General features: G+C 37.2%; 1 protein-coding gene across 14 annotated transcripts in view; it reads left to right on the top strand.

Moving 5' to 3' along the window:
* The window catches only part of MGA (MAX dimerization protein MGA), a 173705-nt gene that overhangs the window by 90201 nt on the left and 57523 nt on the right, over window positions 1-25981 (top strand). For all 14 annotated transcript variants that reach the window (XM_032856766.1, XM_032856765.1, XM_032856774.1 and 11 more), the window contains exons 3-5: window positions 15287-16235; window positions 16981-17059; window positions 17173-17268. In XM_032856766.1, the coding sequence (XP_032712657.1) occupies window positions 15287-16235; window positions 16981-17059; window positions 17173-17268 (1124 nt within the window). The remainder of the gene's footprint in view (window positions 1-15286; window positions 16236-16980; window positions 17060-17172; window positions 17269-25981) is intronic.

Here is a 25981-nt window from a genome sequence, read left to right as displayed (position 1 = left end):
CAGTCTGCCTTTCCTGGTCATACTATGTACTTGTCCTCTTGAAGGTCATGTGTAAAGCACTTAACAGGTTGATCAGCCTGTTTATGTCCTTATTACCAGTATTCTCACATTACTTGGCAAATAAAACCCTTCATTTCTCTTTATTATATTTATTTATTTATTTATTTTTTAAAAGATTTTATTTATTTATTTGACAGAGAGAGATCACAAGTAGGCAGAGAGGCAGGCAGAGAGAGAGAGGAAGGGAAGCAGGCTCCCCGCTGAGCAGAGAGCCCGATGCGGGGCTCGATCCCAGGACCCTGAGACCATGACCTGAGCCGAAGGCAGCGGCTTAACCCACTGAGCCACCCAGGCGCCCCTTCATTTCTCTTTAGATAATACTATCCTTATCCTTCTTTGCTCTTTAGAACATTATCTTTTCAGCCCTCAAGTTGGGTATTTTAAAAAATTATTCTTCTTGGTTCTGTTTACACCGTTACTTTTAGTGCATCTTGTGATTCTAACTATCTTATGTGGTAACTTCCAAAGGACACAATTCTTAGATTTTTTTTTTTTTTAAGATTTTATTTGAGAGCAGGGACCCAGATGCGGGGCTCTATTGCAGGACCCTGGGATCATGACCTGAGCTGAAGGCAGATGCTTGCTTAACTGTCTGAGCCATCCAGGTGCCCCCCATTTTTAGATCTTTTCCAGCTCAATTAATTTATTTATATCAGACCATCATAGTTTCTTTTGAGGCTAAAAATGTGGGAATCATCCTTGATGATACTATTAATCTCTATTGTCCTGCTCTGCCACATCTTACTGGTTCTTCTGTGGTATTTAAGAATTGTGCCCTTATTCTTAAAACCCCTCTTGTTCAGATTCCTATGAATTTATTCCTGAGTTATCTGTTATTTTTCTCTCTTTAGTTTCTCCTGGATTGTGCAACCAAATTTATCTTTTTAACACTTCTTTTTAAGATTTTATTTATTTTTGTGAGAGAGAGAGAGAGAGAGTGAGCACACATGGAAAGAGGGAGTGGCAGAATGAGAAGCAGACTCCTCACTGAGCAGGGAGCCCGATGAGGGACTTGATCCCAGGAGTCTGGGATCATGACCTGAGCCTAAGGCAGATCTTAACCAATTGAGCCACCCAGGTGCCCATATATTTAGCTTTAGTGTAAGTTCTCACATGGTTTTATCAACAACTTCTTCTACCATCAGTAAATAAGAATTGAGGTTGCTCAACATCCCTGCCAGAACTTTATTCTTTTTAATTTTAGCTGTTCTGGTGTCTGTGTAGTGGCAAAGTATTGTGGGTTTTTATTTTTATTTTAAACTTTTTTTTTTTTTTTTAATTTATTTGAGAGAGCAAGTGAATGAGAGCATAAGCAGGGTGAAGGGCAGAGGGAGAAGCAGACTCCCTACTGAGCAGGGAGACTGATGTGGGACTTGATCCCTGGACTCTGGCATGATGACCTGAGCCAAAGGCAGATGCTTAACCGACTGAGCCACCCAGGCGTCCCTCTTTTGGGTTTTTTAAAGTTGCGGTAAAATACACATAACATGAAGTTTACCATTTTAACTTAACATTTTTAAGTGTGCAGTTGAGTGGCATTAAGTACATTTTACAGTTTTTTGTAACCATCTCTACTATCCATTTCTAGATATTTTCTTCATCCTAAATGGATACTTTATATCCATTAAGTGGTAACTCATTGTCTCTGCTCCTGGTAACTTCTGTTCTACTTTTTGCCTGTATTTTACTTATTCTAGATACCTCATACAAATGAAATCATTTGTCTGGCTTATACCACATAGCATAATGTCTTTAGAGTATATCCATGTTGCAGCATGTACCATTGCTTGATTCCTTTTTGTGACTGAATAATATTCCATTGTGTATATATACCACATTTTATTTTTTGATTCATCTGTTGGTGGGCACTTGGGTTCCTTCTACCTTCTACCTTTTGACTGTTGTGGATAATGTTGCTGTGAACATTGTATTTAAGTATCTCTCAGAGACTCTACTTTCAGTTATTCCGGTTATTTTTCCAGAAGTGGAATATCTGGATCTTGTGGTAATTCTATTTTTAATTTTTTGAGGAACCGCCCTACTGTTTTTCATAGTTCCTGAACACTTTTACATTCTCACCCACTGGACAAGGGGCCAGTTTCTCCATATCCTTGCCAACAGTTTTTACTGTTACTGTTTTTTTGATGGTCATTTAGTGGGTATTAAGTATCACTGTGGTTTTGGTTTCTATTTCCCTTGTGAATAGTGATGTTGAACATCTTTTCATGTTTTTATTGGCCATTTGTATATTTTCTTTGGACAGAAATGTCTTTTTAAGTCCTTTGCCCATTTTCGAATTGTTTTTTGTTTTTGTTGAGTTGTGGCAGTTTTTTATAATAGATGTTACTCTATTATTAAATAAATGATTTGCAAATAGTTTTCTTTTTTGTGTGCATTGACTCTGATAGCGTCTTTCGTTGTACAAAAGCAAGCTTTTAATTTTTTATTTTTTTTTTAGATTTCATGTATTTATTTGATAGATCACAAGTAGGCAGACAGGCAGGCCTGGTGTGTGGGGGGGGGAGCAGGCCCCCCGCTGAGCAGGGAGGCCAATGCGGGGCTCGATCCCAGGACCCTGGGATCATGACCTGAGCCCAAGGCAGAGGCTTTAACCCACTGAGCTACCCAGGTGCCCCCAGAGTTAATTTTTTAAAGGTAACTGAATACTGTTATTCTGTGTTTAATTCTTTGGGGTCTACTGATTGCCTTAAAAAAAAAAAAAAAAGTACAAGTAGTACTATTTTGTTTCAACTCCAGTTGATAGAGTCTGCAATTGAGTTCTGACACTAACCGCTGAGTTAGTGTCAGACTCCACAAGTATGAGGGCATGGTCCCTGAGAAGACTGCCCCTACTTATGATGCCAGCCTCAAGTGAGGTCTCCAGGCCACCTGGACTTCTTACCAAGTGGCTATGAATTCATAGGTTCCCATGAACACCCTCAGGTTTTCTTACTCACTAGAATATTTTTTTTTTAAAGATTTTATTTATTTATTTGACAGAGAGAGATCACAAGTAGATAGAAAGGCAGGCAGAGAGAGAGGGAAGCAGGCTCCCTGCTGAGCAGAGAGCCCGATGCGGGACTCGATCCCAGGACCCTGAGATCATGACCCGAGCCGAAGGCAGCGGCTTAATCCACTGAGCCACCCAGGCGCCCCACTCACTAGAATATTTTAAGAGAACTCAGGAAAGGACTGTATTTATGAGAGCAGTTTTATTATAAAGGATACAGGTTAGAATCATGAATCATCCAGATGAAGAGACACAGTGTGAAGTCAGGAGGGTCTCAAATGGAAAGCCTCCATGCCTTTTCCCTAGGAGACATACAGAGTTTATCACTCCCCTGGCATATTGGTGTGTTCACCAGGTAAGAAGCTCCATCAAGTTCTGGTGTGTCCACTTTTAGTTGAGGTTTCATTAAGTAGGTGAGATCGATTAAATCTTTGGTTAGGTGATTGAACTTAAATTTCCAGCACTGTACTGCCTCCCCACAAGGCTGCTTTGTAGTCCCAATCCTCTAATCACAGAGTTGGTCTTTCTAGTGCCTGGCCCCCATCATGAAGCTATCTAGTAGCTCACTGTTGTTACCTCATTAGTATAATCTTAGATGTGCTCCAGTGGCTCATGAATAGCAAAGACATTTCTATCACTCAGGAATTTCCAGTATATATACATAATTTTAAAAACTTGAATAAAACCACATGCTGAAAAATATACTCTCTCTTACTTCACTCCTTTTCACCCCCTATATTTCTTCCTAGAGGAAATTTGTTTTTCCACTTATAATCATTTCTTGTGATATTTGCCTTTGTCTAAATCATATACAGTGCCAGCTAATTACCATTTTTACATGTTATCCAAATCTTTCAGTTGTTATTCTTCCCTCATCAGTATAGTTGTCACAAAAATAAATACCCATTTTTAATGTTATGATACAAATTTTCTATACTGTTGAGCCAAGTGGTATACCATAACACATTTCCTTGTATTCTTTTGTTTTTTAGTAATTATTGCCATATATTTTTTTTCCTTAGTTTTCTGTATGCCTAGTGTTAATTCTTTTCAAATTCTTCAGTTAATCCTGGAATTTCTTGGTTTATTCACACACGTACTTTAAAGTAAAAATATTTTGTCTCTTCTGAACATTGTCTTCAGTTGCTCTTTATCTTCCTTTGCTAATCTGAACTGGTTGTTTTCTAAGACCATACAAAGCTGCCTTGGGATTTCATTTTGCTGTCATCCTGCTGTCCTCCTGTTTCCTATATTTTAAGCTGTCTGAGTTGCTTTGTGTTCTCTTTTTGTCAAGTACATCTTTCAGTAGTTTCTTCAGAAATGATGTATGGAACATAAATTTTAGGATATTTAAATAAAATCACTTCTGAGGAGGGGTGCCTCTGTGGCTTAGTTAAGCACCTGCTTTTGGCTCAGGTCAGGATCCCAGGGTCTGCGATCTAGCCCTGCATTGGGCTCTCTGCACCGTGGGGGTCTGCTGCTCCCTCTCCTTCAGTGCTTGACTGTACGCGCTCTTTCTCTTTCTCAAGTAAATAAATAAAATCACTTCTGATGGAAATAGTAGTGTCCTTTCAACCTGCGTCACCCCTTTCAGCCTTTAGTTTTCTTCTTGCGTGGTGAAAAATAACTTTGTTACAGGTTTCCTCATATGTTAAAAATTTATTTGGTTGGGTATCTTTGCTTGAAAATGTGTTGTTGTGTTACAGTTTCCTCTGTGTGTGTGTGTGTGTGTGTGTGTGTGTGTGTGTGTTTAAGTAAGCTCTATGCTGGATGACATAGGGCTTGAACTGACAACCCAAAGGTCAAGAGTCGCATACTCTGCTGACTGAGCCAGCCAGCTGCCCTCATTTTTGAGGAGTTTGATGCCCTTATGATTGCTGGTCGTTTGAAGCTCTTTACATCTCTTGCTGATCCCTTATATTACAAAATTTCACAGTGATGAGCTTTGGTGTGGTTTTCATTTTTGTGTTGTATTTTTTCAATCAGGAAATTCATGTTCCTTAGGTGTAGGAATGTATTTAGTACTATTCTGGTAAATTTTCCACTTAAGGTTTTCTGTTAGATGAGTTGGATGTTCTATTTCCTGGATTGGTTATTTTACATAGTCCTTTTTTTTTTCTTCTGTCATTGTCTTTTGCTTTACTTTACGTGAGGTTTCCTTGATTTAACTTCTGACTTACTGAAATTTTTATTGTAGCTATCAGATTTCATTTTCTGAGAGCCCTTTGTTTTCTTTTGCATTGTACATTCCCATTTTCGAATGGATTTCGTTTTTTCTTTCCTTCCTCCCCTTCTCTCTTTCTCTTTTCTCTCTCTTCTTTCTTTCTCAAGTACCCATTTCATGGAGGCCATTATGTAATGGCTTCTTCTATGGGGCATCTGTAATATCTGTATACATCTTCACAGTAGTGTTTATGAGGTTAAAAAACATTATATTGTCTACTTGTCTGTCTCCTGTACTGGTCTGTAAATTCTTTGAGTGTAGGGACTGTACTGTACTGTATTTTGGTAATCCCTGTGCCCAAGAAAATATACTGGCACATTGTAGATGCTCAGTAAATGTTGACTGAATGCGTTTATCTGTAGGACTTAATGTTTTTGTTTATTTTTAAAAAGATTTATTTATTTATTTTAAAAATATTTTATTTATTTATTTGACACAGAGAGAGAGATCACAAGTAGTCAGAAAGAGAGAGGGAAGCAGGCTCTCTGCTGAGTGGAGAGCCTGACACAGGGCTCTGTCCCAGGACCCCTGAGATCATGACCTGAGCTGAAGGCAGAGGCTTAACCCACTGAGCCACCCTTGTGTCCCTAAAAATTTAATTAGTTTGTCAGAGAGGAAGAGTGCACACAAGCAGGGGTTGCTGCAGGCTGAGGGAAGCAGGCTCCCTGCTGAGCAAGGAGCCCAGCCCGTTGGTGGACTCATCCCAGGAACCTGAGATCATGACCCAAGCCCAAGGCAGATGCTTACCCGACTGAGCCACCCAGGCATCCCGAACTTAAACCTTTTAAAATGTGTTTCAGAGTGACTGGTATATGTCATATTTATTTGTTGCATTGATTACTATCAACAAAAAAGTAATCCTTTTAAGTTGTACAAATTGTTTTGCTTGTATTCTTGCTTAAATAATCTTTCACCTCATTTATTTGGATGGAGACTTCTTAGAACTATGAAAATTCAGGGTTGTGTGCAAAATCCTCCCACCAAGACAAATTTTCATGCTTTATGCATAAAGTTATTTTTGGAAGATAAGAGAAATACTTTTTGAGAACCTTTCTAAGAGCAAGTTTAATTCTTCAGGAAAATGTGAAAGCAATTATTGCAGTAGCAGCCAAGATCTAGCTTTATGAAGTTCTCAGCTACTGAACACAAATTCAGGTCATGTGGCTAAATGAAAAGAAGATACAGATTTTTTCCTACATTTTGGAAGTTAATGTCTTGAAATGTGAAGATAACGAGAGAACTTTCATTCCTCAGTTACTTGATACAAAATGGTATTTATGAGCTTGTATAAAAAACTGACATTATGGGACAGGGACAAAGAGCACTTGTTTTGCCTAACCTTTTAATGGTTTTTAGCCATTCTGACAGATGTGATATTGTTATGGTTTTGATTGCATATACCTGATGATAAGTGATGTTGAACATCTTTTCATGTGTCTGTTGGGGATCTGTAGGTCTTCTTTGGAAAAATGTTCATGTCTTCTGCCCATTTTTTTTTTTTTAAGATTTTATTTATGTATTTGAGAGTGAGAGAAAGCACGAGAAGGGGGAAGGTCAGAGAGAAGCAGACTCCCTGCTGAGCAGGGAACCTGATGTGGGACTCCATCCTGGGACTCCAGGACCATGACCTGAGCTGAAGGCAGTCGCTTAACCAACTGAGCCACCCAGGCGCCCCTCTTCTGCCTATTTTTAATTGGATTATTTATTGGTGTTGAGTTAAATCTTTATATATTTTGGGTATTAACCCTTACTGGGGTTATTTCCAATTATCTATCTCGTTTCCAATTATCTTCTCCTGTTCAGTAGGTTGTCTTTTATTTTGTTGATGATTTCCTTTGCTCTGCAAAAGTTCTTTATTTTAGTATAGTCCCAATAGTTTTTTTTTGCTTTTGTTTCCCTTACCAAAGGACACTTACCTAGAAAAAAATGTTTCATTGGCTAATGACAAAAAGAGTTAACTGCCCCTGTATTCTTCTAGGAATTTTATGGTTTCAGGTCTCATGTTTAGGTCTTTAAGCTGTTTTGAGTTTACTTTTGTATATGGTGTAAGAAAGTGGTCCAAGAAATAAGTGTTGGTGAGGATGTCGAGAAAAAAGGAACTATCGGCACTGTTGATGGGAATGTAGACTAGTGCAGCTACTGTGGAAAGCAGTGTGGAGTTCCCAAAAAAATTAAAAATAGGATTACATATCTAGTAATTCCCGTACTGGATATTTACCCAAAGAAAATGAAAACTCTAATTTGAAAAGATATATGCACCCCTGTGTTTATTTTATTGCTGCATTATTTACAATAGCTTAGATGTGGAAGCAACTTAGGTTGCTCCATATGGTATTTATTTTCCTCTGATTGACTTATTTCACTTAGCATTATACCCTTTAGGTCCATCCATGTTGTTTGGAAATGGCAAGATTTCATTCTTTTTTATAGCTGGGTAAATTTCCATTTCCATATATCACATCTTCTTTAGCCATTGTTCTATGGATGCACAGTTAGGTTGAATAAAGCTGTTTCAGAAAACATAAAGAAAAAGCTATTTTTTAAGTGAAATTTTTGAAAGGGGGAACTTGTTTTTGCTTGTCACATTTAAGTCTGTAATCCATCTTGGCTTAGTTCTTGTGTATGGTGTGAGGATGAAGGTCAAGGGTCATACATTCCATGCAGATATCTAGTGGCTGTGATCATTTATTTGAAAGACTATTTTCTCCATTAAAATGTATCATGTTTTGGTGTCTATATGTATATTTGGGTCTACTTTTGGACTAAGTTTTCCATTTATTTATTCTTTTGCCGGTACCATTCAGTTTTGATGACATTGGATATAATAATTCTTGGAATCCAGTATTGTAATCCTCTAACTTCTGATACTATATAGAAATACAATTGATATTTATATATTGATTTTGTATCTTATTGCCTTGCTGAATTCACTTACTGGTTTGTAATTTCCTTTGGATTTTCTCCATATGCAATTGTGTTGTCTGTGAACAAAGTTAGTGTAAGGGCTGGAAATGTACCAGCTTTGTGTTTGTGGGATAAATATTGCTGGGTTATAACAACACCCTTTTTAATATTGTTATATTCAACTTGCTAATATTTTGTTGAGGGTTTTTAGATGTAAATTCATGATGAATATTTTTAGTTTTATTTATGATCTGTTGGTTTCATTCAAGGTAATGCTTTCTTCATAAAACAAGTTATAGACTGTTGCATTCTCCTGCATTTTTCTGGATTTGTGCAAGATTAGTATTTTTCATTATGTGTTTGATAGACTTCATCAGGGAAGCCTTGGAGTTTTCTTTGTTGGCAGGTTTCAAATCACAAATTCAGTTTCTCTGTTTCTGTTTCATTGTTTTAGTTTTCCTCTTATCTTTATTTCCTTCTTTCTACTTAGTTTTGCTTAATATGCCTATTTTAGAACAGGGCTTGACAGACTAAGACCTGTGAACCATACCTAGCTTGCCATTTGTTTTACATGACCTGCAAACTAAGAATGATTTTTATATTTTTAAATGGGTAGGGAAAAAGAACAAAAGAAGAGTAATATGTTGTCACTTGTGACTATATAGTATTCAAATTACATTGTCCATTTGTTGGAATATAGTTACGTTCATTTGTTTATGTATTGTCTGTGCTGCTTTTATGTTACAGTGGCAGAGTTGAGTAGTTGTAATAGAGACTGGACCTCGAGCCTAAAATTTTTACCATCTAGCACTTAGCAGACAAGTTTATCAACTCTTGACTAAAATAATTGATTTTAGACTTTTTATTTAAAGCTATAAAATTTCCTTTGAGCATTGGTTTAGGTGCCTTCTACAAATTTTGATATGTTGTACTGTTTATTGTTAATTGATTTGTAGCTTGAGTCTATTGTTAGAGAACATGTAACTTAAAAACCTCTGAAATAGAAATTTAGGGGTGCTTGGGTGGCTCAGTCCTTAAGCGTCTGCCTTCGGCTCAGGTCATGATCTTGGGGTCCTGGGATCAAGCCCTGCATGGGGCTCCCTGCTCAGCGGGAATCATGCTTCTCCTCCTCCTACTCTCTCCCTGCTTGTGTTCCCTCTCTTGATATATCTCTTTCTGTCAAATAAGTAAATAAAATCTTAAAAAAATAGAAATTTATTGTGACTTTGTTTTATTGTTATATGGTCAGCTTTGATTAATACTAAATGCATAGTTGGGCACCTGGGTGTCTTAGTTGATAAATTGACTGCCTTTGGCTCAGGTCATGATCTTGGAGTCCTGGATCAAGTCGCACATCGGGCTCCCTGCTCGGCAGGGAGTCTGCTTCTCCCACTGACCTATCTCCTCTCTCTCATGTTCTCTCATTCTCAGTTCTCTCTCTCTCTCTTTCAAATAAATTAAAAAAAAAATACTAAATGCGCAATTGAAAATGTATGTGTTACATAGTTGCTAGATGTAGTGGAGTTCTGTAGTTTTCTTAGGTGAGTATATTATTGTTCATTTCTTCTTTCTCAGTCTCTGTATGATGTCCTCTGTCAGTTACTGAGAAAGGTGTGTTAAAATCTCGCACCAAAGTTAGTGGACTTGTCTTTTTCTTTTTAGTACTATAAATTTTTGCTTCATTTATCTTGAAGCTATATGATAAGTTATATATATATATTTTTTTTTATAATTTTATTTTTTATAAACATATATATATATATATTTTTCCCCCCAGGGGTACAGGTCTGTGAATCTCCACGTTTACAAACTTCACAGCACTCACCATAGCACATACCCTAAGTTATATATATTTTTAGGATTGTTGTCTTTTTGGTGAATTGAGTTCATAAAATTTTTATAAGGTCTCTTTTTATCTTTGATGGCACTCTTTTTTTTTTTTTTTTAAGATTTTATTTATTTATTTGAGAAAGCGGGAGAGAGAACACAAGGCCAGGGGAATGGTTGAGGGGAGGGTCAGAGGGAGAAGCAGACTCCCCACGGAGCAAGGAGCCTGATGTGGGACTTGATCCAGGCCCCTGGGATCGTGACCTGAGCTGAAGGCAGATGCTTAACCAACTGAGTCACCCAGGTGCCCTGATGGTACATATTTTGAAGTGTTCTTTGGGGCGGTTGGGTGGCTCAGTCATTGGGCATCTGCCTTCTGCTCAGATCATGATCCTGGGGTCCCTGAATCAGCCCTGTGTAGGGCTCCCTTCTGGGCGGGAGGCCTGTTTCTCCCTCTCCTACTCCCCCTGCTTGTGTTCCCTTTCTCGCTGTGTCTCTGTCAGATAAATAAATAAAATCTTAAAAAAAAGAAGTGTACTTTGATGTTATTGAGCCACCTTGGCTTTCTTCTGATTTTTCTGTTTACATGGTTTTATCTTTTTCCTTTCTTTCACTTTGAATCTATTTCTGTCTTTGGCTTTAAATTGTGTGGATTTTTTTTAAGCAGCTTATGGTTGGAACTTTTTTTGTTGTTGACTGTTAAAATCTCTTGGCTTTTATCTGGATTGTTTTGTTCATTTACATATAATATTATCACCAAGAGGGTTAGTTTTAAAGCATTACATCTTGATATTTTCTGCTTTCCTCATGGGTTCTTTGGTTGTATTTCCCTGTTTTCATGTGGATTGAGTTTTTAAAATTACATTTATACTGCCTGTTGCCTTTTTAGCTATGCCTCTTTTTTCTTTCTTTCTTTTTTTTTAAGTGGTTGTATTAGTCTGCTTAGGTTGATATAACAAAATACCATAGACTGTGGCTTAAACAATGAAAATTAATTTTCTCACAATTCTGGAGGCTAGAAAGGTTAAGGTAAGGGTTTTGGCAGGGTTCTGTTTCTGTTGAAAACTCTCATTCTGGCTATAGACCGCTGCCTGCGAGCTGTGTCTTCACGTAGAGTGGGGAAAGACCGCCCTCACCTTTATGACCTCATTTAACCTTAATTATGTCTTCAAGACTCTCCATGTACAGTCACTTTGGGGATTAGAATTTCAAAATAAGAATTTGGGAGGGACACAACTCAATCCATTGCAGGGTTTATAGAGATTGTAATATGTATCTTTAGTTTATTAAGTAGAATTCAGTTAATGGTAGCAGTACATGTACAGCTAATAAGGATAGTCCTTATAATTCATGTCATACATGTGTTATAAATTCCACAAACATCATTATTTATTTGCTTTAAACAGTAGTCACTTAATGAAATCTAGGAAAAAGTGGTGTAAATGCTTACATATTTATTTGTCATTCATTACTGGATCCATTTTCATATTGGTCCATTTCCTCTTCATTCAAAGAGCTTTCTTTAGTATATTTTTATTAACTTTCTAAAAATTGAGATTCATTCATCACCATAAAATTTACCCTTTTATTTTTGGGAATTTATTTTTATTTATTTACTTTTAAAAATATTTATTTATTTATTTATTTGACAGAGATCACAAGTAGGCAGAAAGGCAGGCAGAGAGAGAGAGAGGAGGAAGCAGGCTCCCCACCTATCCGAGAACCCAACTCAAGGCTTGATCCCAGAAACCCCCTGGATCACAACCTGAGCCGAAGGCAGAGGCTTTAACCCACTGAGCCACCCAGGCACCCCTTATTTTTATTTCTCCATGCCCAGTATAGAGCTTGAACTCATGACCATGAGATCAAGACCTGAGCTGATATCAAGAGTTGGACACTTAACAGACTGAGCCACCAAGGTGCCTCTAAAATTCGCCCTTTTAAAGTGTATAGTTTAGTGATTTTTTTAGTATACTCATAGAATTGTGCAGCCATGACACAGTTATTTTTAGGATGTTTCCATCACCCCACAAATAAACCCCTTGCCCTCTCTTAGTCACTCTTCATTTTCCCACATTGCCTCCTCAACACCACTCCATCCATCCATGACCACTAGTCTCCTTTTTCTCTGAATGGATTTGTCTGTTTTGGACATTTATATAAGTGCAGTTATTTAATATGTGTGGTCTTGTAACTTTCTCAAGGTCATCCATGTTGTGTGTATCTGTACTTTGTTTCTTTTATTGCTGAAAATAATTTTCTGTGGATATGGCACATTTTATATATCCATCCATTAGTTGATAGACATTAAAGTTATTTCCACTTTTTAGCTGTTATTAATAATGTATGCCTATTCTTATCCTGCTGAATTGTTTTGGTACCCTTGGCAATTGAAGATCATTTGATGTAAATGTGGGTGTGTATTACTGAACTCTAATTATATTCAGTTGGTTTCTGTTTTGCCTTATGCAAATATCATCACACTGTTATAATGGTGATAGCTTTGTAGTAAGGTTTGAAATTGTGAAATACAAGTTTTAGAGAACTTCATTCCTATTATTCAGGATTTTTTGGGTTATTTTGAGGTCCTTGTATTTTCATGTGTAATCTAAGATCACCTTACAAATATTTTTTACAAAAGTCACAGGTGGGATCTTGATAGGGCAGTATTGCTGTTGCTGTACCAGTATTAAGTCTGACAGTACATAAATGTAGGGTATCTCTTATTTAGGTTGTCTTTAATTTCTTTCAAAAGTGTTTTGTAGTTTTCTGTGTACAGCTCTTACACTTTTTTTGGTTCAGTTTGTTCCTAAGTATTTTATTCTTACTGATGCTGTTATAAATGAAAATGGAATTTTTTTATTCCATTTTGATGCTTCTCATTTGTAGCAATAACATTTTTTGTGTATATTGATCTTGGATACTCTTGCTAAACTCATTTATTAGTTCCATTAGGTTTTTAGTGGTTTCCTTAGGATTTTCTATATACAAGATCGTGATCTGTGAGTAGAAAATTTTACTTTGTCCTTTTTAATCTGGATGTTTTTTATTTTCTTTTCTTTCCTGATCACCCTGGTGGAACCTCTAGTATATCTGAGTTTAAGTTGTGAGAGTTAACGAAGTTCTTACCTTGTTTCTGATCTTAGGAGGTAGTATTTCTTGTGTAGTCTCAAATTTTCTCAGGTGTCTGAAAAAGTCTGTCTTTGAAGACTTCTTTGGTAATCTGGAACATTAGATTAGGTTGACTCTTCTAGTACTATACTCTTTTAGTACTATCATTCATTGTTGTTTTTGTTTGTTTGTTTTTTGTGGTTTTTTTTTTTTTTTTGCCTTAAACATTGTTTCCAGTGAGTAGTCAGTCTATTCTTGTTGTTTATCTAATGTCTCTTTTTTTCCTGATGTTTATAAGACTTTTCTCTTGATTTTTAATTTTTGGCCGCCTGATCTTTATATGCCTAGGTTTGACTTTCTTTTTATTTATTCTCCTGTGTATTGGCCGAGCTTCTTGGATCTGTGGGTTAAAATCTTTTACTTTTGGGATGTTTTTGTTCATTTTTCTCTCCAAATGTTCTCCTTTCTTATGCCTTTTACGAAGTGCAATTAATACTATGTTAGGTCATTTGGTGTTGTCCCACAGATTGCTGACATACTTTTTTTTTTTTTTGCTATCCTTCAGTCTAGGTGATTTACTTTAATAAATTTTAGCTTACTTCAGGTTTCAGAGGAGTTAGGGCTAGAATTGGACTCGTGTGATGGAAAATTGGAAAATAAGTTGTGGGAGACTGTAAGTGCTTGGTTTTCAGGCCAACTTCCTGCATCACTGCTGCTTATTCTGCAGAAGTGCTCTGGAGGTAATTGGTGGGAGTGAGGACTAGTTTTCTCCTTGGGGTTCTCTAGATTTTAGTCTGCTCACACTCAGGTATTGAAAGTTTGATTTCTCTGTGTCTCACTTAAGATCCTTCGTCTATCACTGCTTTTTTTCTTTGTGCACTTGTGCTTCAGACAATGTAAACGGTACTCAGGGTTTAAAGCAGTATTCATCTGTGGCCAACTAGAGAAGGCTGGTTCCTCTCTAGAATTCAATTCATTTGGACTTGTGACTAGAGGTCTTTGATGTCTTTAAAAAAGAAAAGGGTTTTAATTTACCTAGTGTTTTCTAATTGTTTTGACAGAATTGATTGTCTTTGTGATCTTCCACATTCTAAATGGAAGTAGAAGTCCTTCATTGAAGGATTTTTGAGTGAGGTCAAGATACTAAGTTGTGCAAGGAAGGAGTAGCTTACACATTATTTTAGGGGTTGCTTTATGTGTATTTGAGATTAATGAACAATTCTACAAAGACAAGTGACTTTAATTGGGTTAGTGAGTAGTTCTAACATGTCCTCAAGTTATATTGGTACAATTAATAACGCTTTCAGTGGTTAATGGGGATGAGGGGGGAAGCTAAAAAGATTTTTTTTAATGAATTATAGACACTGAGCTTACCTGATTATATGTACTTTCTTTCAACTACCCTACCCTTTTATTTTGGAAGAATTAATGGTGGATTCATTACATTGAAAGTGAGTTTTACTGTTTTAAAGTTGAAAATCACCTGGCAACAACATTGTGAATGTACCAAAAAACTACTGGCTTGTACATTTTTAAATTGTTAAAATGTTATGTTTTATGTTTTATTTAAAATATTTTTAAGTAATTTCTACACACATCGGGCTTGAATTTACAACCCCAAGATAAAGAGTCATATGCTCTACCATTTGAGCCAGCCAGTTATGTCTTATGTTATATGAATTTTATCTCAGTTAAAACAGATCAGGCAGTTTGAAAGTCCTTTCCTGATGTTTATTGCATTTCTTAGCTGTAATGGACATTTGTTTGCTTTTACTTTTAATTGGTGGGCCAGTTAGTTCTAGAGTTTGATTTTGGGTCAGTGTCAACTGACTTTCAAAATTGAGTTTATTTGAAAAATACCATTAGTAAATAAGTGTTACATTTTTTAATTTGTGATAAGGTTACTTGTTAAAAACTTACTTTTTATCCTGTATAGTTTCTGATAAATTGATGGAAAGGGTAAAAGTGTGATGTTGACAAACTGCTTTTGAGAACTTTGCAAACTGCTTTGGAGAACTTTGTTAAGTTATACATTGTTTTTTGGAGAATGGCTCATGAAATTTGATGTGTCACTTGGTTTCCAGCAGACTTTCTTTTCTTCTCTTGAGTCTTAATTTTGCCCTTTTAACCTCCCTCCCCTGTCTCTTCAGTCTTGTTGCCAACAATTTTGAAGACGGCTCCCATGTAGTGTCACCATTAGACCCGAATGGAAACTTCAATGTTGTTATTAAAGAGGAGCCTGTAGATGATTATGAATATGAACTTGCTGAGTGCCCGGAAGGGGTAACTATAAAACAGGAAGAGACAGATGAGGAAACAGATGTATACTCAAACAGTGATGATGATCCTATACTAGAGAAACAGCTAAAGAGGCACAATAAAGTTGATAACCTAGAAGCTGACCATCCGTCTTCTAAATGGCTACCAAATAGCCCATCAGGTGTTGCTCAAGCTAAAATGTTCAAGTTGGACGCTGGAAAGATGCCAGTAGTCTATCTGGAGCCCTGTGCTGTCACCAAAAGCACCGTGAAGATTTCTGAGCTCCCTGATAACATGCTTTCCACATCTCGAAAGGATAAGTCTTCTGTATTGACAGAATTAGACTATTTGCCCACGTACATTGAAAATACTGATGAGACTGGCTTCTGCTTAGGCAAGGAATCAGACAATGGTCTTAGAGAACATTCACCAGATCTCAGAGTGGTACAGAAATACCCCTTACTTAAAGAGCCTCAATGGAAATATCCTGAGCTATCTGACAGCATTAACACAGAAAGAATACTTGACAGTTCGAAGAGTTCAGCTGGGGACCCATTTTTAGGAAAAGAGGACTCGGGCAGAAGGAGAACAACTGTGCTTAAGATTTCAACAGCCTCCAAGGTTGTGAATGCTAATCAGAATGCCCCTTCAAATATCCCTGGAAAAAGAGGAAGGCCACGAAAATTGAAACTCTCTAAGGCAGGGCGACCACCTAAAAGCACAGGAAAATCTTTAACTTCTACAAAGAGCGCTCCTGTGGGTCCTGGGAGTAACTTTCCAGATGTGAAGCCTGATCTGGAAGACGTGGATGGTGTTCTCTTTGTTTCCTTTGAATCAAAGGTAAGATTATAATTTTCAGCATTTCTTTGGAGGTCAGATAGTGATTCTGAAATTGTATACAGGTTGATAACTTAGAATTTTGTTTTTTTGAATGCGCCTGTTATGTGAAGGTTTATGTGTAGGGAGGGGAGTGTCTCCAAAATGATTTAATTTACAGGCACCACTTAAGGTATTTTGTTGGAATGGACTTAAATGTCTGCTTTGATTTCAGTTCACGATTGTCGAACTGATTGTTACTGGAATTTACATTATTATGGACTCTAAAAAGGCATACATACATGAAAAATTGACTGTTTCAGTATACCCCATCCTCTGGTTTTCATCAGTAGTAGCAGAGTACCACTGGAGAACTAATATTGTTTTAAAAATTCTGTTGTCTCACACATGGATAGTTTATTTTACTGCAGCTCTTCAGCTGCATTATTTTTCTTTTAAATCTTTATAGAGGCCTGGCATTTCTAAATTGGCTACAGAGAGGTTGAATTCTCTTTAGCTGGTCTTCTGTCTCTTTGTTAATTGCAGAGTAAGCTTTCTTTACATAGGTTATATCAGTTTGTAAATTGGCATAAACAGTTTTATCAGCATATGTTCCTATTCAGATTTCTTTGCTTTTTTTCCTTCGTATTTGAAATGCTGTTAATGTTGAACATTGAGAAAATATCAAAAGTATCAGAAAAGAAAAGTTTCCTTGTTTACATTTAAACCTCTAGGAGTGATACGAACTTTTTTCTTTTTTTATATATAGGAAGCTCTTGACATTCATGCAGTTGATGGGACAACTGAAGAACCCTGTAGTCTTCAGGCGTCAACCACAAACGACCCAGGTATTATATACTTTAAAAGGAGAGAGATCTGTGATTTGGCTCTAGAAGGGAAAGGTGCAATGTTTCTTTTTCTGTAGTGTACAGCAGCTTATTTTGTCATTGTTTTTGAGTAGGTTGCAGAGCAAGAATTTCCCAGTTGGAAAAGGAACTGATAGAAGACTTGAAGGCCTTGCGGCATAAGCAGGTGATACATCCTGGTCTTCAAGAAGGTAATATTTAAAAATACATATATGCAAGCCAATTTTTAATTTTGTTCTCTTTTTTCTCTCCTTTTTTCTTTTCCCTCTTCTTTCCCTTCCCTCTTGTTCTTACCCATTTTTTGTTTTTCTTCCTTCCCCCATCCCTGATTTCATTTCTTTTAGTGCCCCTCTCAACTTGTGTTTTTTCTCTGATTCTTCCTCTTAATTTGAAAGCTTCTCTAGTTTTTTTTTTTATCCTAAGAAAAACCTTCCCAACTCTGAAGATACTGTCTCTGTGAAGCATAATATCTTATGCATTTAAAAACCGTGTCATAATAAGAAATTGGTGTTTCTTCTGTCTTAAAACCCAGTATTTTCTTCCCTGTTTATCATTTTTAAGTTTTAGTTGCTTTTGTTTTTGTGTGTTTTTTGGGGGGGGGAATCCTACTTATTCTTTTGTATACTTAGTAATATGTAAGTCTGTAAATAGAATACTTTCCTCATTGTGTGGCTGTCAGCATATTTTGTGTATTTCATGTATTGCTTGGGATGTCAGTTAAAATTTTCATTATTATCTCTGTTTTGTTGTAATGAATTATCTTTGGCTTTGATTATGTTGCTTAATCCTCTATTTTAATATTGAAATCTGTATTAGTCCTCCCCCCTGCCTCCCCCCAAATGTGCAGTCTTTCTGTGGTTTCACTTAATGGAAGCAGATGATCCTCCCTCTGACGTATGGTCAGAAGGTCAGTAGTAGCCTAACACTATGTTACAATACCTACATCATTCACCTCACTTCATTTTATCATCTCACATTATCACAAGAAGAATGGTGAGAACAGTGTAATAAGGTACTTTGAGAGAGAAAGACCATATTCCGTAACTGTTATTACAGTGTATTCTTCAAATTACTCTATTTTGTTACTGTTTTCTTTAATTTGTAAATTTATAATTTATAAATTAAACTTTATCAGATAAAGTGCGTATGTCTAGGAAAAAACATTGTGTGTGTGTGTGTGTGCGCGTGCACACGCGTGCTGCGTTAGGGTTTGGTACCAGGTGGTTTCAGGCATCCACTGAGGGTCTTAGAATGTACCCACTACGGGTCTTAAAACATATCCCCTCGGGATTAGGAGGGATTGCTCTATATTTATTACCATCATAGCAACTACTGACTTTCCCACTTGTTGTAAATGAGATATTGTAATTTTGTGCCCCAGTTTTTAGTTTCTTGTGTGTTTGATTTTAGGTGTACCTTTTTTTTTTTTTTTTTTTTAAGATTTTATTTATTTATTTGACAGAGAGAGGGAGAGATCACAAGTAGGTAAAGCAGCAGGCAGAGAGGGGTGGGGGGAAGCAGGCTCCCTGCTGAGCAGAGAGCCTGATGTGGGGCTTGATCTCAGGACCCTGAGATCATGACCTGAGCCAGAGGCAGAGGCTTTAACCCACTGAACCACCCAGGCGCCCCAAGGTGTACCTCTTGGAGTAGTTTGAGTTTTTGCTATTAGTCAGTTTTCCCCCCCGCCAAGGCATTGTTGAGCTGATTTACATTATATAATGGATCATTTATATAAGAACCTAAGCATTATATGCTAATAAAATGATGTATAAGATGATCATTCAGTATCTGAGTCAGCTAGTAATACTTGAACTTTTGCTTTAATATGAGGCTGCTTGTGTGACAGTGTGATCTTAGAGGGGTGCTGTGGATTGTAATGGGACAGTTACAGTCACATCATAGTCTTAATGGTAAATAACATTTATTATTGCTTACTGTTAGCTTTCATTTCTGCTATTTTATTTAAATAGTATTCTCTTAACCTCTGTCAGTTGACTTTTCCTTTATCTTTTTTCCTCCCTCCTACTTTCTTATTTTGTTAGTTAAGTACTCCAATAAGGTATAAATATCTTTCAGCCTAATCCCTACCTTTGTTTCAGTCTTAGTTCTAGAGGTAAATATATTCCATGCTCTCTGCTGGTCTCTTTGTTATGGTTTGGTTGCCTGTTACTTCCTGGCTGGTTAAGATTTAAGTGTGTTTTTTTCTTCCCCTACATACGTTGTAGACAAATCTGATATTTTCCTCTGTGTAATTGGGGTTCAAAGTCGAATGCTCCTAGAAACTAAGCAGGTAAGCAAATGAAATTAGTCTGATTTCGTGTACAAGGTTGGACTCTGGCAGGCTGGAACACAGGTGCCTCTTCTAAAGGGGCAGTCATAGCTGTGGATTATTGTCATATGGGAAGATTGGCCTAGTATTTTCAGAAATTCTCACTCTTCAGTAGAAACTGAAGTCAGCATTTTTATGTAATGATGCTCAACTTCTAAGTTTTTTGGGCAAAGCGTTAAACACTGAACCAAACAAAATGTGGGTGAGCCATCAGTTTTCACCTGCTGTACAGATTCTGCATTAGATGTCATATATAAGTTTTTATTTAATCTTCATGTTGTTTAAAATTAATTCAACTGTATTCTTACATAGTTTTATTATTATTATTATTATTATTTTAAGATTTTATTTATTTATTTGACAGAGACACAGCAAGAGAGGGAACACAAGCAGGGGGAGTGGGAAAGGGAAAAAAGCAGGCTTCCTGCAGAGCAGGGAGCCCAATGTGAGGCTTGATCCCAGGTCTCTGGGATTATGACCTGAGCTGAAGCCAGATGCTTAATGACTGAGCCACCCAGGTGCCCCTATTATTTTATTTTTATGAAAAGATTTTATTATTTGAGAGAGTGCAAGTGGGGGTAGAAACAGGGAGCAGGACAAGCAGACTGCATTGAGCATGGATTCAGACGGGGGCTCAGTCCCAGGACTGCACCATCATGACCTGGGCTGAAATTAAGAGTTAGACACTCAACCAACTGAACCATCCAGCTGCCCTATATAGTCTTGTTTTATGTATGTATGTATGTATGTATGTATGTATGTTTTATTTATTTGTCAGTGACAGAGAGAGCACAAGCAGGGGAAGTGGCAGAGGGACAGGGAGAAGCAGGCTCTCTGCTCAGCAAGGAGCCGGATGCAGGACTTGATTCTAGGACCCTGAGATCATGATCTGAACCAAAGGCATATGCTTAACTGAGTGAGCCTTCTAGGTGTCCCTGTTTTTTTTTTTTAAAAACAGTTAAATCTGTAATTCATGTGGTACTATTCATAAGGTGTGAGGTAGAGATCTGTTTTGGATTTTTCTATTTTGTTTTGGCAGATATCCCTCCACTCCTCAACCTTTGTTTCTTAAGACTTAGAATTTCAGAAAAATGAGTTACATTGGCTAAGTATTTGTAGTAATTGGGATTGATCCCAATCACATGTTCCTTTAAGGTCCCTCTCTAAAAATTGGTGATTGAAAGAACTTGTTAAATTTTACTTCAGTAATGTCATTTCTCTCCCTTTCTGTTAACTGTGGAGTTTCACTATTTTTTAGAATATAAACATTTAAAAATCTTTTTGTGGGCACCTGAGTGGCTCAGTCGTTAAGCATCTGCCTTCAGCTCAGGTCATGGTCCTAGGGTCCTGGGATTGAGCCCCGCATCAGGCTCCCTGCTCAGCAGGAAGCCTGCTTCTCCCTCTCCCACTTCCCCTGCTTGTGTTCCCTCTTTCACTGTGTCTCTCTCTGTCAAATAAATAAAATTTAAAAAAAAAAAAAACAAAAACTTTTTGTGCTGGAAACTTGAAAAACTTGAGAAGATTTTTGAGCTTGCTCTGAAGTTCTGGAAGAAGTGTTAAGCCTGAGGAAGTGTTCTTATTGGTGGTGGTAGTCTTATTGCTAAAATTAAATAAGAATCTTTAAATTTTTTTAAAAGATTTTATTTATTTATTTATTTATTTATTTATTTATTTATTTATTTATTTGACAGAGATTGCAAGTAGGCAGAGAGGCAGGCAGAGAGAGGAGGAAGCAGGCTCCCCGCTGAGCAGAGAGCCAGATGTGGAGCTCAATCCCAGGACCCTGGGATCACAACCTGAGCTGAAGACCGAGGCTTTAACCCACTGAGCCACCCAGGCACTCCTAAAATAAGAATCTTAATGTTGTTTTCCACAGGACTATATTTTTTCTGTCTCTTGTACTATCCTATGTACTAACTTGGATGTACTACATCCAAATTGATTTATTTCCTGTCAACCTAGAAATTACCATCTGGTTTTGAACTTTAAAGGTATTTTTATACAAGCATTTCTACTTCACTGCTACCAAGTCAATTCTATGTTAATTAAAACATTTTAAAAAATATTTAATTTATTTTAGAGAGCGAGTGAGCGAGCGTGCACGCAAGCATGTGTGCTCACAAGAGTGGAGGGAGGGACAGAGGGAGAGGAAGAAGCAGAGTCCCGCTGAGCAGGGTGCCAAATGTGAGGCTCTACCCCAGGACCCTGACCAGGATCATGACCTGGGCTGAAGGTAGATGCCTAATGATTGAGCCACCCAGGCACCCTAAATTTTTTTTTATTTTAGTTAAGTTTTAGGTTTGTAGTAAAATTGGGAACATAATAGAGTTCCCATATACTCTTCATTCCATTTCCCTTATTATTAAATGCATATAACATTAGTATAGAATATTTGTTACAGTTAGATAATATTGGTATATTAATATTAACTGAGGTCCATACTTTAATCAGATTCCCTTATTTTTTTTTTAATTTCAAGATTCCATCTAGGAAATCACATTTAGTAGTCATGTCTCTTTAGGATCCTCTTGTCTGGGACAGTTGCTCAGATTTTTAAATTTTTAATGACCTTGACAATTTTGAGGAGTACTGGTCAGATATTTTGTAGAATGTCTCTCAGTTGAGTTTCATCTGTTGTTTTTCTCATGGTTAGATTGTGGTTATATGTTCACGAGAAGAAGATCACAGAGAGGGAGTGCCATTTTCATCCCATTGTATAAAGGGTACATTTTATCAACAATCACTGACCTTTCCATGCTGTACTTCTTGGAAGGAAGTCACTGGGTAGTCCATACTTAGTGGGAAGTTAAGCTCTACTTTCTTGTGGAATATGAAGTAGAATATGAGCATAAATTAATTGGAATTCCTCTGCAGGAGAGATTTCTTTTTTCCCCAATTTTTAGAGTTTTTATTTGAATGCCTTTTAGTTAACATACAATTATATTAGTTTCAGGTGTACAGTACAGTGATTTACCATACATTACCCATTGCTCATCACAAGTACATACCTTAATCCCCGTCCCCTATATCTCCTATCCCCCTACTCCCCTCTAGTGACCATCAGTTTGTTCTCTATAATTAAGAGTCTGTTTCTTCATTTCTTTCTCCTTTTTTCCCTTTGTTCGTTTGTTTCTTAAATTCCACATATGAGTGAAAAGGAATGGTATTTGTCTTTCTCTGATTGACTTACATTGCTTCACGTTGTACTCTAAAGGGCCATCCATGTTGATGTTGCAGCCTATTTATTTATTACATCACTGTGAACTTCTGTCAGTTACAATGTTAAGTTCCTTTATGGCAATCTCTTTAGAGCTCTGTGACTCGTGATTTTTAGTTAAAAACTGAGTGTTGTTAAGTTGACAATTAACTGGAGCTTTTCTTTTTTATGTAGATTTGCTCTTTTATGCTGGTTAGTTATATAGGAGTTTATTCCTCTTGAGTGTGTTTTGGTGGGTGCTTTATATTTTAATGTGTTTAGCTGGGGTAGGCAGTTTTTAAAATGTTTTGTTTATTTTTTAGAGAGAGAAGTGGGTGAGCATGTGTAAGTGAGCACATGCGCACAAGCGGGGAGGAAGGTAGAAGGAGATGGGGAGAGAGAATCTCAAGCAGACTCCGTGCCCAGGGTGGAGCCAGTTGGGGGCTCAGTCTGAAGACCCTGTGATCATAACTGAGCTGAAGTCAAGAGTCAGATGACACTTAACCAGCTGAACCACCCAGGCATCCCAGGCATTTTGTTTTTTTAAATTATGGTTTATGATCTTATGTGATTCTGCATTTGAATCTGAATTTAGGAGTCTTTTTTTTGGTAATGGTGCGATAATATGTTTTTAGGAAGTAGTTCCTAATCTGATGAAAAGGCCAACGCATTTAGGAATATAGTTCAGTTTAAACTGTCCTAGTGGAAAGGATTTTATGTTTTTTGGGGGATATGCTTTCTGTGAATTACTTAGCCAACTTCTGTACAAGTTAATCTCATTCGTAGGAAATCAATTAAGTCTAGGTTTCATGTATGTGCTAAATAGGGGATTTTCTTGCAGGGCAAATATTTCAGGATGGTACAGATAAGCTAAATTGGGAATTACTTTGAACATTGTCTCTGTACCGTTGACTACTTCTTTTATGGTTTTAAAAAATTGATAGGTATATTTAAAATAAATTTCATCTTGTTTTTAGAACTTGCTTTCACTTTTGGGGGAAAGTGGAAGTTTAAAATACAAGTAAATACAGACAAGAAAATAGGAAAAACCGTTTCTAAATTTGACTGTGTGGGGTCTAGAGTTTGCAGTTCTATGTATGGGTGCTTTTTTTTTATCAACTGAATTCCTTTATTTTTACCATCTATGTAGGCAGCTATTCTGGCAATTTTGGGTCAATAATAATAAGAGTATTTTTCTCTTCTCAAAGAATTAGAGTATCTTATCCTGTGTTTAGGATTCAGTTCTTACTTGAATTTCTGAGTATCTTACTTTGTGGTTCCACTCTGCTGTACCTTACCACCTTTCTTAGTTAATTTTACTTATTCTAACTTAAGAATTACAGACTCAGTAAAAATTTTACCACATTCCCTTGGGCTTTTCAAGTGTTATTTCTTTTTGGTTACCTCTCTTGGGACTTACTTACACCATTATAACTACTGATGAGTCAGTTGGGAAAATAGCACTAAAGCTCCTTGAGGTCTGGGGAATGTCTTTTATCTCCATTACCATCTGTATTACAGAGTATTTCACAGAGAGTGCAATAAATTTTTTTTTTTTAAAGATTTTATTTATTTATTTGACAGACAGAGATCACAAGCAGGCAGAGAGGCAGGCAGAGAGAGAGGAGGAAGCAGGCTCCCTGATGAGCAGAGAGCCCAATGCGGGGCTCGATCCCAGGACCCTGGGATCATGACCTGAGCCGAAGGCAGTGGCTTAACCCACTGAGCCACCCAGGCGCCCCATAAAGTGCAATAAATTCTTAAAACATAAAACTCATTGTAGTGGATTTCTTTTACTGATGAGGAAGCGAATGCCAAGAGAGATTTAGCCCAAGCACATGATTAGAAACCAGTTGTTTTGACTCCCAGTCTTATTTTTCCCTGATTGACTGGAAACATGAGGAAAGAATTATTTGCTTAAAAGATTTTATTTCTGGGGTGTCTGGGTGGCTCAGTTAAGAATCTGAGTCTTGGGGCGCCTGGGTGGCTCAGTGGGTTAAGCCTCTGCCTTCAGCTCAGGTCATGATTTCAGGGTCCTGGGATCGAGCCCCTCATCGGGCTCTCTGCTCAGCAGGGAGTCTGCTTCCCCCACCCCCCTCTCTGCCTGCTTCTCTGCCTACTTGTGATCTCTGTCAAATAAATAAAGTCTTAAAAACAAACAAACAAAAAAAAGAAGCCAAGTCTTGGTTTTTGTTTAGGTCATGATCCTCAGGGTCCTGGGATCAAGCTTTGTATCATGCTTCACACTTGTAGGGTGGGGGAGTGTCTGATTGAGGGTTCTTTCTCTCCCTCTGTCCCTCTCCCTGCTCATGTGCATGCCTTGTTTCTCTCTCTCAAATCGGGGCATGTGGGTGGCTCAGTCGGTTAAGTGACTTTAGCTCAGGTATGATCTCATAGTCCTGGGATTAAGCACCGTTTGGGACTCCCCACTCAGTGGGGAATCTGCTTGTCCCTCTGCCTTCCACCTGTTCATGTTCTCTCTCTCTTTCTCTCTCTCTTTCTCAAAGAAGTAATAAAATCTTAAACAAAACAAAACAAATCTGATTTTATTTTTAAGCAATCTCTAGACCCAGTGTGGAGATTGAGCTCATAACCCCCAGATCAGGAGTTGCATACTCAACCTACTAAGCCTGGGAGGTGCCCCTGGAAAGAATGTTTTATTGATGTTAATAGGAATCATACCATGTACTTAAATAAAATAAAAGTCAGATACAATATTTAAAGAACTGGGCTTACATACTAAAATAGCATAGTGATTCAGTGATCTCCTTTGTTAAGGTAAGTTCTCTGTGGCGGATACACAAATTAGCCATAAGAGTTTGTGGCTCATAATCTGTCTAATGCCTTCACCTTTCAGGTGATGAGTATTATGTAAGCCTTTTATTAAAAACCTGTACCTAAGACTTCTGATAGCTATTAATAGAATACTTAATACTTTGAACTCCTTTTGGCTTCAGTTTTGTTAAAATTTAAGTTAAACACTTTCCTGCACAATAATTTGAAGCCAGTAATTCACAGATGAGTGAACACAAAGTAGATGATGGCCATTATAACAGAAAAATACAAATTTAAGAATAATAGGATATAAATTTAAAGCAAAAGATTGGAACAGGTGACCTCAAATGTTGAAAAGAAATTGGATCAGCAAGAGCTCTTATGCACTACTAGAGGGAGTATAAATTGAGAGTAATTTGGCATTATTTAGTGCAGACTCCCAATTAGTGCATTGTTGCACATGGTTATCCATGATATGTAACAATAATAGGCTCTTGAAATAGTGATCTCCTCAGAATGGCCAGGCTTGACAAAGGGTAATTAATAACTGTAGAGCTGGTTGCCTCTAGCTAAAAGCAGCCTCAGGTTTATCCCAGTTTGTTAT

This window comes from Lontra canadensis, unplaced genomic scaffold (genome assembly GCF_010015895.1).
Source record: "Lontra canadensis isolate GAN:19392208 unplaced genomic scaffold, GSC_riverotter_1.0 scaffold12, whole genome shotgun sequence".
NCBI lineage: Eukaryota > Metazoa > Chordata > Mammalia > Carnivora > Mustelidae > Lontra > Lontra canadensis.
The sequence above is the reverse complement of the archived record's forward strand: the minus strand, read 5'-3'. Positions and strand labels throughout refer to the sequence as shown.